The following is a 16,705-nucleotide window of genomic DNA, read 5'->3' on the forward strand; positions in this document are numbered from 1 at the left end:
CAGAGCCTGGAGCCTGTTTCCGATTCTGTGTCTCCCTCTCTCTCTGCCCCTCCCCCGTTCATGCTCTGTCTCTCTCTGTCCCAAAAATAAATAAATGTTGAAAAAAAAATTTTTTTTTAAAAAACAAAAAACCAAACATTTTTAACAATTTTATTGAGATGTAATTCACATACCATAATTTTCACCCATTAAAGTGTACAATTTAGTGGTTTTTAGTATATTCACAGATGTGTGTAATCATCACTATCCAACTTGAGAATGTTTTCATAACCTCAAAGAAACTTTCACCCCCTAGCTATTGCCTCTTATAGAACATTTTGCCTCAATAAGAGCTTTATTGTTTGGAGCACCTGGGTCGCTCAGTTAAGCATCCGACTCTAGACCTCAGCTCAGGTCTTGATCTCCAGGTCATGAGTTCAGGCCCCATGTTGGGCTGTGCACTGGGCGTGAAGCCTGCTTAAAAAAAAGAAAAAAGAACTTTATTGTTTATTTACAGTTAACCCCCATTTCCACCCCTGGCAACCCTTTAACAAGCCCTTTTCACAGAGAGCTGAGATGAAATGTGGGTCTTGAAGAGACGTGGTTCCCAGCACCATAGAGTGGTGGCAGCAAGCAGGGGGGAGTGAGACCTAAGGTTCGGAAAGCACAAAGGTCTGAAAGCAAACCTGACATTGGTCACAGGAGGTGATGAAACCGACAGTGACAGAGTTGGCAAGTGGGTTTTCAACCTGGAGTCTTACCTTAGATGTCTAAGAGTATATAGGGTCTTTAGAAGTGTTTATTTTTAACTCATAGGAATGTAGCTACTGGAGCAAGCTAGTTTTGAATTTCAGAATTCTAAGATGTCTCAGAAACCAGGCAGTCACATTTTATCTTTCCCTTGATCATAACACAAGGAAAAGCAGTAGTTTTGCCTCATTCTAGTTACACCTTATTGGTTAAGCAGTGCTGCCATATCACAATATCAGCATGCTTTCGTAGGGGACATATGGCGTACTCTTGGTTGGGACAGGAAGCACTTTGTGGCTGGGCCCTCCAACAGTGCTTTTTAACTATTCATGGCCCACATGCTCCTGTGAGAATTTAGCAGTGCCTTCTTGTGGAGCAGGGATATGACATGGCTTAACATACTCTAAGAGCTTCTCAGCCAGTTAAGGCTTTCTCAGTTTTCATCTTCTAATGATTAAAAACATTTGCAGAAACGTGAATTCCCCTTCTCAATAAAAACTTTAACAAGCTCATTACTGACTCTAAACACGTCTAGTTCTGGGCCTAAAGCTTTCTGCTGTGCTAGGAAGGAACTCAGCCCTGCTCTGGTTTGAACTAGAATAGGACGTGGCTTCTCAGACTCGGGCCCCCTCCTTTTTTCTGCTACTGCCTTGCACACTTGTATTCCACACCGTTTTCTTGGTGTGAAATGGTGTCCCATCTGTGAAGCTGCCTCCTTCCTCACTGCCCACTCTGTGTCTGTCTTTGAGCAGCAGAGGGTGATTTACAGTCCTTACATCAGATGATTTTCACTTATCTAGGACTTCACAAGTGAACACTACATTAAACAAGAGGTTGAAAAGATACATAACTAAAACAAAGACTGAAAAAGAAAAGTTACTGCCAGCTGTTAGTTTTTCAGAGGCCCCTTTTCTGTTACATGGCATTCCCAGGCCCCTTTGCTTCTTGTCTCCTACTACCTGTCATGGAGAACCCCATTGTCTAACACTGGGAACTATTCCACATACCCACAGGCTATTCCCCAAAAGTTTTTATACCTGGGTAAAGTATTATCAAAGAAATAACCCCTTAAAAGAGAAGAACCCCTTTTCCTTCCTCATGAGGGTCCAGCTTCATCCCTGGAACCACCACATATGCTTCTGCCTTAGAGGGTTCCTGTCCATTAACATTAACACTAAGACCTAGATTGTCAGCTGCTGAGAAAGCATCAGAAACAGTCTAGCTGCTGGTCTGTGGTGAACCGCAGATGCGGGTCTCTGTTCCACAGGATGGGGTTTGTTAAAGTTGTCAAGAATAAGGCTTACTTCAAGAGATACCAGGTGAAATTTAGAAGAAAACGAGAGGGTAAAACTGATTACTTTGCCCGGAAACGCTTGGTAATTCAGGATAAAAATAAGTACAACACACCTATATACAGAATAATAGTTCATGTAACCAACAGAGATCTCATTTGTCAGATTGTTTATGCCCATATAGAAGGAGACATGATCGTTTATACAGCTTATGCTCATGAACTCCCCAAGTGTGGTGTGAAGGTTGGCCTGACAAGTTATGCTGCAGCATATTGTACTGGCCTGCTGCTGGCCTGCAGGCTTCTCTAGGCTTATCTCCATGGATAAGATCTATAAAGGCCAAGTAGAAGTGACTGGAGATGAATACAATGTGGAAAGCATTGAGGTCAACCCGGTGCCTTCACCTGCTGTTTGGATGCAGGGCTAAGAAAGAAGTTAAAAAGAAGAGGTGGAACCATCCCCAAATGTCTGTTGCCCAGCAGAAAGATGGGGTAGCTCAGAAGAAGGCAAGCTTCCTTAGAAGCTGAGGAGTGGGCTGCTGAGAGCTAATAAACCAAACCACAATTTTTTTTTTTTTAATATATGAAATTTATTGTCAAATTGGTTTCCATACAACACCCAGTGCTCATCCCACAAGGTGCCCTCCTCAATACCCATCACCCACCCTCCCCTCCCTCCCACCCCCCATCAACCCTCAGTTTGTTCTCAGTTTTTAACAGTCTCTTATGCTTTGGCTCTCTCCCACTCTAACCTCTTTTTTTTTTTTTTTTCCTTCCCCTCCCCCATGGGTTTCTGTTAAGTTTCTCAGGATCCACATAAGAATGAAACCATATGATATCTGTCTTTCTCTGTATGGCTTATTTCACTTAGCATCACACTCTCCAGTTCCATCCACGTTGCTACAAAAGGCCATATTTCATTTTTTCTCATTGCCACGTAGTATTCCATTGCGTATATAAACCACAATTTCTTTATCCATTCATCAGTTGATGGACATTTAGGCTCTTTCCATAATTTCAAACCACAATTTTCTATGAAGATTTTTCAGATAAAGACAATAATACACTTATTCATCCAAAAAAAAAAAAAAAGTCTAGCCTACGAGTTGGTATTTGGATGTTCTTACATCGGTGTTCATTAATAATTCCCTTTGAGAAGACTACCTAGACCATGTGATCTTTGTAATCTTTGATTCCTCATACCCAAAGCTAATCCTTTGGAAATTTCTAGAATGGAAATCTTGTTAGTGGCCTGGACCTTTTCACAAGGGAGGCTTTGTTAACTGGTTGGGAGTCTGGAGAATTTCATTCCTATCCATTCTTGGTTCTCACTTTCTTTTTCTCCCTCCCTCCTCTCTTACCCCACCCTCAGGGCTACCAAGAAAAGAACAAATTCATTGCTGCACAAGGTAAAGTAAATGACAATTTTTTACTTTCAGGCTTAACCATGAGCTCATTAGTGGGCTTGGACTTTTTCTTCCAAATGCTAAATAGATTAATCAGAATGCTGTAACTTTTCTGTAATTACTGTCACCTGAAAGAAATGCAGTCTGCCTTGCACATTTATAATTAAGGGCCTTCATCTTGATGACTTAGTATCCAGGGGTCCTGTAAAAGTAGTCCTTTTTTGTATGTGCATAAAAAGGACTGGAAAAGGGTATACACACACACACACACACACACACACACACACCACAGTCTGATGAGGTCCTCTGTTTGGGGGCCCTATGGGAACCTTAGGTTCAGGCCAGGCAGCTAAGAGTTTGAATTTGAATTTGGTGTCCGGAGAGGATCGGCCACCTCACAGGGTCCAGGCTGGCTCATCTCCTCCCCCAGTTGTTGAGCCTGAGCTCATCTATTATTCACAGAAAAGCGGTCTAGGAACCCTCAGAGCAGGGACCCAGTGCCATTGCCTTGTACGTGCTCTGCACACGTTTCCATAGTCCAGAGTTTTAACACATGTCTTCCACCTTTGGGATCCTAGCAAAAATATCTCGATGTTTGCAGCACTAAAAATAATGGATGTTATTGGTGGTCCATCAAAGTCCATTGTTTTAGTCATTCAGCAAATGTTTTTTGACTCTCTGTTATGTGTCAGGCACTGCCCTAGGTGATGGGGATATGTAAAGGGATAAAACAGGATATGGTTCATGCCTTTTTGGGGCCCTTAGTTGGTAGAGGACAGTTTACACCAAAATTAACAAGTTTTGATAAGTAGCTATACTGATGCAATAGCGACTAGCCACGTGTGGCTATTTAAAATTAAAATTTTAATTAACTGAAATTAAATAAAATTTAAAACTCAGTTTCTTAAACATACTAGTCACATTTTAAGGCTTAATAGCTACATGTGGCTAGAGACTAACATACTAGTACAGATATGAAACATTTCATCATTGCAGAAAATTCTATTGGATGAGTACCATGGTAGAGATAAAACAGATAGGTAAAATAAGGTGGTTAGGAAAAACCTTAGATCCTTCTTGCCCTTGCAGTCTCCCACTAGGGCCTGGCCATTGCCTAACCAGGCCCTGCTTTCTCTCACCCTCTGTAGCCACCCATCAGGTCAGGTCTAACCTCTGAAGCCCAACTCAACTGCCCCCTACTCAGTGATCATTTTAGCACGAACAGTTATGTGCAGTCTCTTCCTGTCTCTATTTGCCACGGGGCCTTGTTGATGCTATTGTTGAACAATATTCAATATATTATTGAATTAAGGTCACCTATGATTTTCTGATGCACCTTTTCTCAGACTCCCATCCTCTTGAACCCCTCCCCAATACTTCACACTCCTTGAAATTCTCCCCTGTTATTCCCTGACATTCAGTTCTCGATTTTTCTCACTTTTCTAAATATCCCTTCTCTGGCTTTTCTTCTTTCTGCCTCTTAGATATAGTTTCTCCCCAAATCTGTGGATGACTACTTTCTTGCAGCTCCATTCTTATCTTTCGTGGCACCATTTCTCTCAGGTCTGCCTCTCCGTCCGCTCTTCCTTAGTCTTCCTCCCAAGTTTTTCTATCTGAACTTGCATAATGCTTCAGATCCCCAGGTTTCTCTGTTTGACCCCTTCTTTTCTTCTCTTCTGTATCCTCTTTGAGAGACCTCATCTCATACCTACCTGTTTGACTGGATACTGCCTCTCTTGAGCTTCTGAGCCACATTTCCAAACTAATTTTCTACCCCTTCACCTGGATACCTCCACATACCCGTCCACATCAAAAACTAAAATATGCCTTGGGGCACCTGGCCGGTTCAGTTGGTGGGGACATGTGACTCTTGATCTTGGAGTTGCAGGTTTGAGCCCCACATTGGGTGTAGAGATTACTTAAAATCTAAAAAAAAAAAAGAAACTCACTAAAATATACCTCTCCGGGGCACCTGGGTGGCTCAGTCGGTTGAGCGTCCGACTTCGGCTCAGATTATGATCTCACAGTTTGTGGGTTCGAGCCCCACGTCAGGGTCTATGCTGACAGCTCGGAGCCTGGAGCCTGCTTCCGATTCTGTGTCTCCCTCCCTCTCTGCTATTCCCCTTCTCACATGCTGTCTCTCTCTCAAAAATAAATAAAGGTTAAAAAAATTTAAAAATAATAAAAATAAAAAAATAATAAAATAAAATATACCTCTCCTTCAGCCCCCAAACTGCTTTTTCTCCTGTATTCTCTAGCTGTCACCATGACTGGAATGCAACCCATCTAATCAACCAAGCCAGATTTGGGATCATCCAAATTTCCTACCCATTCCTTTCTCTGAGTATGAGTGGTCCTCTTATTTCTTTCTCCAAAATCTGTCTTCTCTGTCACACTGTCTTACTCCTGTCATCTCTTCTAGCTGTGTTGTCATAGCCTACTGATTGGCCCTCTAGGCCCAGCCTTGCTTCTTGGGTTCCTTCCACGAAAATGGCCTTTCTTGATGCAAAACTTTTGTTAGAACTCCTGAAAATCCTTTAAGGATTTTCCATTATCTATAGAACAAGCCTGCCTTAGTCTGACCTCTACCCCTTTAGATTCTGATACCTTACCTGTCTTTCCAGCTCTATCTTCTGCCACTCCGTGTACCCTCCACAATCACCTTATTGAACTCCTTATAATTCCTGGACATCTCATGCTCTTTCTTGCTGCTATCCCCTGCGCTTCTGCCTGGAGCACCTCTTCTCCCTATGTCCCCTTTCTAAACTCTGATCCACCTGATCCACCTGAGCCTAACATATGGCTCAGATGTCACCACCTCCAGGAGATTTTTCCTGACCTTGCCAGGCAGTGGCAAGGCCTCTGTGCATCTTTTTGGCGTGTGTCCACTTCTGCCATTATTTGTTTTTCTTCTTGTTACTATTTTTTTTTTTAACCAAAGGGAATATAAAGTTTAAGAAAGTCAAAAAGGTATTGCGAGGCGTATAAAAACAAAATGTCCCCCCCCTTTCCTCTTCCTTTCACTCTAATTCAGCCATTTTTATCTGTTGGTGACTTCTTAGGATAGATAATTATTTAATCCTCTTACAGATTACCTCACACTCAGTCAGACAGACATGCATACACAAATCCTTTTTCCCCATTCTCCCAATAGAGTTAAATCACAATTTGGGGTTAAGACAATATTTATTATTTACATTATTATTACTGTGCTAGTATTATTTACAGCTAAAGTACATAGTATTCAATGATGTTCCCCCCAGACTCTCCACTAGAAGTATGTATTTTCTCTCAGTACCTTCAGATACATGAGGTTTAATTCTTTTTAAATTTAATTTTTTAATCTTGGGATCCTCCTAGAACTTTTTTCAGTTGCCCTCTAGCCTCAGAGCTCCCATCTTGAGCCTTCCCTTCACCAATACCCAGGGAATTCCATTAGCCTCTATCCTATGTTAACTCCCATTTCCTTCTCTTTGTTTGCGCCCTCATTTTTGTGAAGAAATCTTTCAGGGGCTTTCCCAGAAAGGCTGGACTGGGGTAAATTTTAAATTCTAGCCTGAGCAAATCAACCTGTCCTCTCTGTGGCTAACGACACCCACCTTAGAACATGATAGGAAGGAGTAAATGAGATGCAAAACACTTAGCTCACTGGCCAGTAACACAGGTATTTAGCAAGCAGTCATGATTTCTAATCCTCATTTATAATACCCTTGGGAGACATTATTTATGTTCTCTTTACATTTCGACAACATCCCATCCCCCACTTCACTCCCTAGTGAAGTACCTGGCACATACAGAGTGGATGGGAAATGTTCAGTTAGTAGGTGGGTGGATGGATTGATGGATTGGATATTTAGCTGGGGACACGTGGGCACAGGCTTCCAAAAGTCAGGAATGAATGTTCCCAATTTCCCAGCAGATTTCTTCCCCTTGGTGTGTGTTCTCCTCATCTTTGCTATTGGCTACTTTAGGACCAAAAGAAGAAACAGTGAATGATTTCTGGAGGATGATCTGGGAACAAAACACAGCCACCATTGTCATGGTGACCAACCTGAAGGAGAGAAAGGAGGTGAGTGGAGACATTAGATAGACCAGCATAACTAGCAGAGGAACTCCTCTGTGTTTGAGCCTGGGCTGTCTACCCTTTGTGGTTCCTGTGCCAGTCATTGATCAGACAAAGCCCAGGCCACTGTGCTTATCAGACTTTCCTATGGCCTGGAAGTCTCAGATGAACTTCAGGGGTGTGCCTAGGGCATGTTGCCTATGTCTGATAGTCAGACAACTCACCCTGGTTTCAAAACAACCTGAAGGAGGGGCGCCTGGGTGGCGCAGTCGGTTAAGCGTCCGACTTCAGCCAGGTCACGATCTTGCGGTCCGTGAGTTCGAGCCCCGCGTCAGGCTCTGGGCTGATGGCTCGGAGCCTGGAGCCTGTTTCTGATTCTGTGTCTCCCTCTCTCTCTGCCCCTCCCCCGTTCATGCTCTGTCTCTCTCTGTTCCAAAAATAAATAAACGTTGAAAAAAAAAAATTAAAAAAAACAAAAAAACAAAAAAACAACCTGAAGGAAAGGTTGGGCCATTTGCCAAGAAAAGCTACAGAGGAGCTTTTTTCCCCCGTGGCTTCTCCAATCCCTCGTTCCTCTGGTTTCCTGCACCTTCTCTGAGTCAACAGAGGAAACTGTATGAACTGAGACCCTGTGGGGTGCAAGGGAATCAGAGGCCCTGGTCTGATCATGCACTCAACTTTCTGACTGATCCTTTTCCTTTTGTGTCTGTGGCTGCCAAGTCCATGCCTGGCAAGGCCCTTCACTGCACCATAGCTAAAACCAGTTCTGAGTTCTAGATCAAGCCCCAGAGAATAACCCCCATTCATGACAGTCTTTTCCTAGAATGGCCCTTAAATTACCTTGATCCCCACTCTGAGGTATTGAGTGTGTTAATCAGCAGTTGCACAGTGCTTAGGAGGATTGGTACTAGGGCTGGGCTGTAGGTTTGTTTCCTCCAACCTGACCTCTGACTCTCAGAAGCTGTTCAAGGTCCAGGCACCAGAGAAGGCATCACTCTGCCCTGGTTACCCCCTTAGCAGGTTGCTGGTTCCAGGGAATCAGGCAGGCCTGTCCCTAGACCATGACCTGGCATAGTGGAAGGGCACATTTTGTAGGTAAAGTAGCTTTTGATTTGCCCTGAACTGAGGGAACAGGGGTGGGAAAGAGCAAGAAGTATAGGTCTGGGGCTATGTATAATTTAAGAGATAGTGCTAAACAGGATGGAAGCTGAGGGACTTGAAAAAAGAAGTTAAATAAGTCTGCAGCTGACGGAGGTGAGAGAAGAGGCCTTCTCTGGGGACTTCTGTCTGGGCTTTTGTGCTCCTTTCCTTCAGGTCCTTCACATCTGCTGGGGGCAGGAGGTCTGAGGTCATCAGGTGATGTGTGTCTGTTCCTTTCCAGTGTAAGTGTGCCCAGTACTGGCCAGACCAAGGCTGCTGGACCTATGGGAATATCCGAGTGTCAGTAGAGGATGTGACCGTCCTGGTGGACTACACAGTGCGAAAGTTCTGCATTCAGCAGGTACTGCCTCCTTCCTCCTTTCTCCTCTCATATTTGGGATCTGCTGACCACTAAGAGAGTGGAACAAACTGGGTCATCCCCCCTCTTATCCAGGGTGGTCAGGAATCACTGAGTGTGAGGTATGTTTGGACTCTGAGATTAGAGATCTGGGCTCCCAAGGAACTTTGTCAAAGCTAAGGGAGGAGCATTTTCATGACTGGGAGAAAAAAAAGTATTATTGAGATGGAGTTTGATCATCATCGGGATGATGTATGTGCATCAGGAGGTGGTATAATCTTCTGGGGACTTGACCCACCTTCTCCTTTCTTCCTCCAAAGGCCCCTGACATCAAGGATATGGTGGGCCCTCCTCTTGGTCCTCCAGAGTGACCCTGGAGGCTTGAGCAAAAGTTGCCTTCAGAGCTGCGGGGTGGTGTGGTGCTATGAAAAGGGGACTTAACAAGAGTTGGAAGACCTGCATTTTAGTTCTGATCTTGCCATTAACTAGTTCTGTGACCTTGACGGGGTCACTCAGCTTCACACCTGTCCGCTGGGAATAATAGTAACAGCCCTGCCTACCTCCATGGGGTTCCTGGGAAGAGATCCTGTCTCCGTAGTTCACACTTCCTTGGGTTCATTCTCATCTTCCCATTGTCATTGACCACCACAGCTGCCCTGGCCCCCAAGCCTCACCTCCCCTCCCCTGGCACTCCCCTACCCCAGGTTATCAGGGCCAGCACACAAGATCTCCTCACTCCACAGGTGGGCGACATGACCAACAGGAAGCCACAGCGCCTCATCACTCAGTTCCACTTTACCAGCTGGCCAGACTTTGGGGTGCCTTTCACCCCGATCGGCATGCTCAAGTTCCTCAAGAAGGTGAAAGCCTGTAACCCTCAGTATGCAGGGGCCATCGTGGTCCACTGCAGGTCAGTGTGGCTGACCCTTGGCTCCCCATATACCATATTCTCCCACGGTTAGAGCAGGGGAAAGCACGGGGGCCCTGGCTGAGGAGAGGGGGCTAGCACAGAGCAGATCAGCTGTTAGGGTCCTGGGACAGCAGCCAGAGAGACTCCTCAAGTTTTGGTGCTGGGTATAGAGCGTTTGAGGAAAGAGGGAAGGGTAGTCCTCCAAGATTGGGGATGGGCAGACCACTGCTATGAAGCCAGAAAGCTGGATTGAGTACTGCTTTGTGTACTTGGAGCCTTCTGACCTTTCTAAGTGTCGAGGTTCCCTGGTCCTAATAAGTAAAGGTACAGAGTCCGGGGTGCAGTGGGATTGTTGGCTCCATGAGAGTTCCAGCTAGTCACCATTCAGAATTAGAATTTAGTGGCCTGAAGAAAGAGCCCTGGCCTATGCTGCCCCCTCCCTGTATGTTCCCACAAGGCATGCTGGCCGTCCCAGTAACACCCCTGCTCTCTGGCTACAGTGCGGGTGTAGGGCGTACAGGTACCTTTGTTGTCATTGATGCCATGCTGGACATGATGCATACAGAGCGGAAAGTGGACGTGTATGGCTTCGTGAGCCGGATCCGGGCACAGCGCTGCCAGATGGTGCAAACAGATGTGAGTGATTTGTGGATAAGGTGGGGGGGGGGGGAGGGCACATTCCAAGACCAAAACATCTGCTAGCCTCATGGATTACTCAGCCTCTAGGTTATTGTAAATGATCAGCATGCAGTGTAATGAAGGACCCTTATAAATTATGTATTAAAAGAGACACGGAGCATAGAGGAAGTTGTGCCTACAGGAATTGGGAACGCAGGTGTCATTTGCACTAGACTCCTAAGGATAAGGAACAGGTCCTAAGAGAAGCATGCAGGCAGCTGAGAGAACCAGTGCCCACAGAGTTGTGACACAGCTTGGCCATGTCCAGGAGCAGCAGTGGCCGTGTCCACAGAGCGGCAATCCGCTCTGTAGTTGGGGCATGGAGTTCAAAGCGCACAGCACTGGAAGGGAGCCTGGCAGAGGTTTTGTGTGTCACCAGATTTTGACAACCCCTTCAGACTATTAAATGTGTGTTGTCAGAATGAGCAGGAATTGGATCTGTCCTTCTCTCCAGGCTTCCAGTCTAGGAGGCTGCCAGAGTAGGACCCTCCCTCCTAAGTGAAGCACCCCCAGAGGGACTCATGCATTTCAGGTCCTGCCCCGGGACGAGAGTGAATGATTTTATTCCTGCTAGGGTCAAAGGAGAAGTGGACCGGAGTGAACTGGAGGTGGGAGGGTGTGATCTATGTTGTGTATAACTGATAACTCGGCATCGTGGCATTTCAGATGCAGTATGTCTTCATATACCAAGCCCTTCTGGAGCATTATCTGTACGGAGATACAGAACTAGAGGTGACCTCTCTAGAAACACATCTGCAGAAAATTTACAACAAAATCCCAGGGACCAGCAACAATGGATTAGAGGAGGAGTTTAAGGTGAGTTGGAGCTGAACTCCTTCATTCAGACTGGAGGATTCATGTGCTCTGGGGAATCCCCTTGTGAGGTATGTGGGTGGTTAAGGGGTTATGTGGGTTTCTGGTCCTTTACTCATACCCTAGTCACTTTCAACCCATCCTGTATGTTAAAATCACTTGGTGGTATTAGGAGGAAAGAAAAAACGGGCAATATTTTTTTTAAGTCCCCAAGTCTGCCCCCCCACCCCCACACACAGGTGATTATAATGCATAAGAACAGCAAACCTTTCCTGTAAGGACCAGAGAGTAGATATTTTAGGCTTTGCAAGCCATGTGGTCTCTGTTGCAACTACTTAAAACCGTTGCTATAACATAAAAGAATCTACATATAGATGCTATGTAAACAAATGAGCATGGCTGTGTTTCCATAAAAGTTTATTTATAGGCAGCAGATCAAACTTGGCCCATGGAGCATAGATTGCTGACCTCTGCTGTGTGCCATTGGACAATGGTTCTTAGCACACCTAAGGAATATGTCACACCCTTGTCAATACAAGTGTTCCTAGAAGAAGAGATTTCTGGGTTGCAGTGGGAAAGACCACATCCCTTAAAGCAGTTCTCAAACTATAATGGCACACAGATTACCACAGGAACCCGTTAAGGTGCAGGTTCTGATTCAGCAGGGGGAAATAGAGTTAGGGCCTAAGATTTTTCATTTCTAACACAGTGAGACTGATGCTGGTTTCTGGGCTACACTTTGAGTAGTAAGGATCTAGAAGGAGCCTCAGAATCAGGAGAAGGGAACATTTGCATTTGAATAAAGTTTTCTAAAGAGTCCGGTCTTCCTCTGGCAGAGCAGCGGGGAGAGAGGAAAGGCAGGAACACTCCTTCCTATGAAGCTAGGATCCTTGCTCCAGGATCATAAAGTTCCAGCCCCAGGGAATCCCAGAAGGGTCCACAGGAGCCCTCAAGGCAGTGTTTCCCAAACACTTGTTCTTGGCTTCTTCACTGAGCTTATGACAGAAGGAACTGGGTTCCAGCAAGAAAATGTGGAAATGGAGGTCAGGGCTCCAGTGAGGAGCAGTAGACGCCAGAGTAGCCTAGAGATGCAGGTCCAGTGAAGGCATCATCTTGCCAAGTTATGGGGCGCAGTAATGTTTCCCCTCTCCTTCCCAATTCAGAAATTAACATCAATCAAAATCCAGAATGACAAGATGCGGACTGGAAACCTTCCAGCCAACATGAAGAAGAACCGGGTTTTACAGATCATTCCATGTAAGAGCCCTCTCCCCATCCCAAAGCCTTAGTGTCCCGTTCCCTCCTTCCCCTTCACCCCTTCCACTTCTCAGGTGCTAATTAATGATCACCTTGGAGACAAGAATTAGGGCACTGCCTCTTGTCACTCTCAGTTCTTCAGTGGCTTCTGGAAATGAAAAAGCATGAAGGCCAAAGGGTTTCTCCCTCCTGCGCTGGGAACAGGCATGTTATTGCCCAGCTGGGATGGGTGGGAAGGAGAGATTGAAAGAGAGCCTGGAGGTGATGTTGGGGAGCCACAGCTGCTGTCCTTCCTGCAGATGAATTCAACAGAGTGATCATTCCAGTTAAGAGGGGTGAGGAGAACACCGACTACGTGAATGCATCCTTCATTGATGTAAGTGGTGGCTGTGTCCCCAGAGCTCCCCACCCTCCATGGAGACTCAGCTGGGCCTCGCAGTGCCACCCTCCCAGTGCTTGGGAGGGTTGTCTTTGAGTCAGTCAACAAATTCAGAACTGATACCAACCTGTACACTAGGTCTTCCAGGCCCCAGAGAGCAGAAGGTGGGGAGGAAACAGAGGGCACACACCAGAGTGATAGCTAGAAGGAAAGCTCATAGCACACACCAAAGGCTAAACGCCTCTGGTCCTTCCCATATCTGTTCTCTTCATCCCAGCTCCAAACCCCCACCCCTCACCCTCTTCAAAAGAGACTAGCGTGTCACACAGGGTTTGGTCCTTGACCAAAGGGAGCTCTGCCTGGGATGAGTTTGCCTCCAAGCAGCCCCATCCCATCCTAGTGGCCTGTCTTCTTTGCTCTCCCCTCCCTGATTAAACCACCTTACTCCTACCATTGACCTGGCCTGCATAGGGCTACCGACAGAAGGACTCCTACATCGCCAGCCAGGGCCCTCTTCTCCACACCATTGAGGACTTCTGGCGAATGATCTGGGAGTGGAAATCCTGCTCTATCGTGATGCTAACAGAACTGGAGGAGAGAGGCCAGGTGAGCTCAAAGAGGTCCTGGGCTGTGGGAGAAAGAGACCACAGGAAAAGGGGTGTAGGGGAGCTAAGAAGATATGTTTGGCATAAACTGCCCAAAGAGCCATATCCAAGCAGCTGATAGGTGAGCAGTCTGGAGCTTCTCTCAGGACTGGAAGGGCAGTGTGATCTGAGTCCCCAGACAGTTCCCACCATTTTACTTCTGTCCTGAATACAGTTCGCCCCGAGCCTAGCGTTGTGCACACCTCCTCCCCCCACCCCCCTGGCGGGGACAGAGCTGGTGAAATGAGGGATACAGAGCCAGACCGAGGCTCTGATGTGGAGTTCCTGAGTGTCTCTAAGAAGAGGGTGCCTTCCAGGCCAGAAAAATGAACCAAAGGACTGTGGGAAGATGAGTTGCCTCTTTGCAGACTACAGTAAAGGAAACAGTGGAACTTGAGAAATAACAACAACACAAAAGGATATTTATAAGTTAACATTCAGCTAACAAGGAAATCTTTTAAATTTTTTTTTTCGTTAACATTTATTTATTATTGAGAGACAGAGAGATACAGAGCGTGAGCAGGGGAGGGGTAGAGAGAGGGGGAGACACAGAATCTGAAGGAGGCTCCAGGCTCTGAGCTGTCAGCACAGAGCCCGATGCGGGGCTTGAACTCAAGAACCGCGAGATCATGACCTGAGCTGAAGTCGGTCGCTTAACCGACTGAGCCACCCAGGTGCCCCAACAAGGAAATCTTTTAAAGAAAAATGTCCTCTAGTCATTTAAAAAGTAGAATTGCTTGGGAACTCTGAATATAAGGGACCATAGAAGCCCCCTTAGGTCAGCTCCATTCAGTGTAGGAGCTCTCTTAACACTGTTCCTGAGTCACCGTGCAGCCTCTACTGAGCACTTTGAATCTCAGAGATCGCTCTTTCTCTGTGCACCCCCACCCCACCTCTGCTGGGTGGCCCAGTGTGTGTTCACACAGTGTTTCTGATCTTAAAAACTCTCTCTGCTGTGGTTAGAGTGCAGTAAATGGTTGCTTCGTTATGCCTGGCGCGTGACTTAACAGGGATCAGAATTGAGAGAAGCCAGCAAGGGCCTGGTGAAAAAGATCTTTCTGAGCCACAGTGAAGAGTTTAGACTTTATAGGGCAGTTTAAGAGCCCTTGACAATATCAGATTTGTGGGGGTTTTTTGAAGTCCTTCTGGCTGAGTGAGGACAGATCAGAAACGAGCACACCAAAGGCAGAGAGGAAGTCGTGGCAGTACTGCTGGTGGCCTAGACTCAGGGATGGTGACAAGGGGTCTGTCCCAAAAGATAGTGAAGAGATGCATGGACTGGGCAGGGTGAAGAATTAAGGATGACACCCACTTATGACTCACTGAATTTGCAACCAATTAAAAATAAAAATTACTAAATACATCCTACATTAGTTGTTACCAGCTACATCTTCCCCGTTCTGTACTTGTACAGTTTGTTTATTTTAATCTTGATACAGTTTTATACATATTTGCACACCCAGCTCTTCTGTGCGCCAAGAATTTTTTCAGGCTTAATCATTTAGCACATTGGCTATTCTTTCCAAGTTTCCATCACGTCTCTAATCAACAGACATACTTCATGGGTCTTCATCTGTCATTAATGACAATACTGATGAAGTGGAGTTTTGGGGCACAGTTCCTGGCTCTGCAGTTGTGCAGTGAGCTGCTGTGTTATCAGGAACTAGGTGTGTGTCTCCTGGCCCTCTGTGACAAGCTAGGATGGAAGGTGCACGTAAACCACAGACCTGCACGAGGTTATCCCCATGCCCCCTGCCTCCAGATCTATGATGGACAGGCCCACACTGCAGGCAGAAGAGCCGGGATGGCAAGCACAAGTATCCTGTCTCCATCCACTGCCCTGGAAGGAAATGTGGCCCAGTGAATACCTCACTAAATACATAGGGATTTAGTCAGTTGATTGAGGCCCGTTCCCCTTTACCTACCACTCGGCCTTATGCCTCTGTCTTTGCAGGGCCAGGGAGACAGGTAGCAGCTCTTGCCCTCAGAAGCTTCTGAAATGAATCAGAACAGGATATTAATAACATTCTTTACAAGGCCTCACTGCCCCCCTAAGACCTAATTCCGCTTCCTGTTCCATCTCCCATTCGTCTTGTCAAGTGTAGCCTCCAGGGAGGCGAACACAGTAAGCCTAACTGATACATTTATACAACATGACACCACCACTGCCCACGCCTGGTTTTAAATTCTCAAGGAAAAAGTCTTAATTCCAAAATGTAAATTTTATATACATTAAAATCCCAAAAGAATTAGAACTTAAAATCCAGAGTCCTCTTCTCCCTGTTTTCTTTTTCTCCTCTATCCTAACCAGAGGGGTCCACCAAGATGCTTGTGAGGCCTGGGTGCCCTCAACAGCTGTAAGTTGGACCGTTCGTCCGAGTGGGCAGAGCAGTTCCAGCAGTTTCTGCATGAGGACAGCCCAACCCAAGGTTGTGTGCCCCTTACCCAGTGTCGGCAGAATGAGATTGCATTAGGCACCTGCCATAAAGCGTGTGTCCCCATAACCGTTGTCAGCCTCGGACCATGCTGAGACTAGTTGCTGTCCAGGGGGAGGAAGTTAAAGACAGCAGGAGAAAGGACACAGAAGCTTCTGCTTTAGCTTCTCTAGGCTATCTTTTCCAGAATCCATAACCCGAAAACATAAATCTGAGATTAAAGCCCTGTTCCCGAGTATTCTGCTGCTGGACTTGAGCACATCTATTCCCAATCTCCCATCCTCTGCTACTGATGATTTTAACACCTGCCTTATTGCCCCTTAGTGGCCCCTGTGCCTGATGCCTGCCTCTGCTCTTGAAGGCGTAAGCATCCACGTGGGCGACCCACTTATTCTTGGTCTTTCCACCTCTCGGCTCCCTCAGCCACCCAGTCAAATCACAGCCTTGTCCCTGCCAATATCTGCGCTGCCTTTGAGATCTCAACCCTGGGTCCCGCCCTGCTTACCATCTGCTGATCACCAACCTCACTACTTCCCTCCTCTTACTCCAGTTAAGTTTTTCTCTCCACCAAATCTCTAGAGCTGTGACCAGGGCCCGGGGGC

General features: G+C 46.2%; 1 protein-coding gene and 1 pseudogene across 4 annotated transcripts in view; both read left to right on the plus strand.

Annotated features, from left to right (window-relative positions):
- Window positions 1-16,705, plus strand: part of PTPRA (protein tyrosine phosphatase receptor type A) — a 115,948-nt gene that overhangs the window by 85,881 nt on the left and 13,362 nt on the right. For all 4 annotated transcript variants that reach the window (XM_040447514.1, XM_040447515.1, XM_040447517.1 and 1 more), the window contains 9 exons: window positions 3,393-3,429; window positions 7,398-7,495; window positions 8,871-8,990; window positions 9,731-9,897; window positions 10,398-10,533; window positions 11,242-11,391; window positions 12,552-12,645; window positions 12,945-13,021; window positions 13,496-13,630. In XM_040447514.1, coding sequence (XP_040303448.1) covers window positions 3,393-3,429; window positions 7,398-7,495; window positions 8,871-8,990; window positions 9,731-9,897; window positions 10,398-10,533; window positions 11,242-11,391; window positions 12,552-12,645; window positions 12,945-13,021; window positions 13,496-13,630 — 1,014 coding nt within the window. The remainder of the gene's footprint in view (window positions 1-3,392; window positions 3,430-7,397; window positions 7,496-8,870; window positions 8,991-9,730; window positions 9,898-10,397; window positions 10,534-11,241; window positions 11,392-12,551; window positions 12,646-12,944; window positions 13,022-13,495; window positions 13,631-16,705) is intronic.
- LOC121012420 (60S ribosomal protein L5-like) lies at window positions 140-2,639 on the plus strand (annotated as a pseudogene).

The sequence above is a fragment of the Herpailurus yagouaroundi genome, unplaced genomic scaffold, assembly GCF_014898765.1.
Source record: "Herpailurus yagouaroundi ecotype Mexico unplaced genomic scaffold, PumYag 196, whole genome shotgun sequence".
Classification (NCBI taxonomy): domain Eukaryota; kingdom Metazoa; phylum Chordata; class Mammalia; order Carnivora; family Felidae; genus Herpailurus; species Herpailurus yagouaroundi.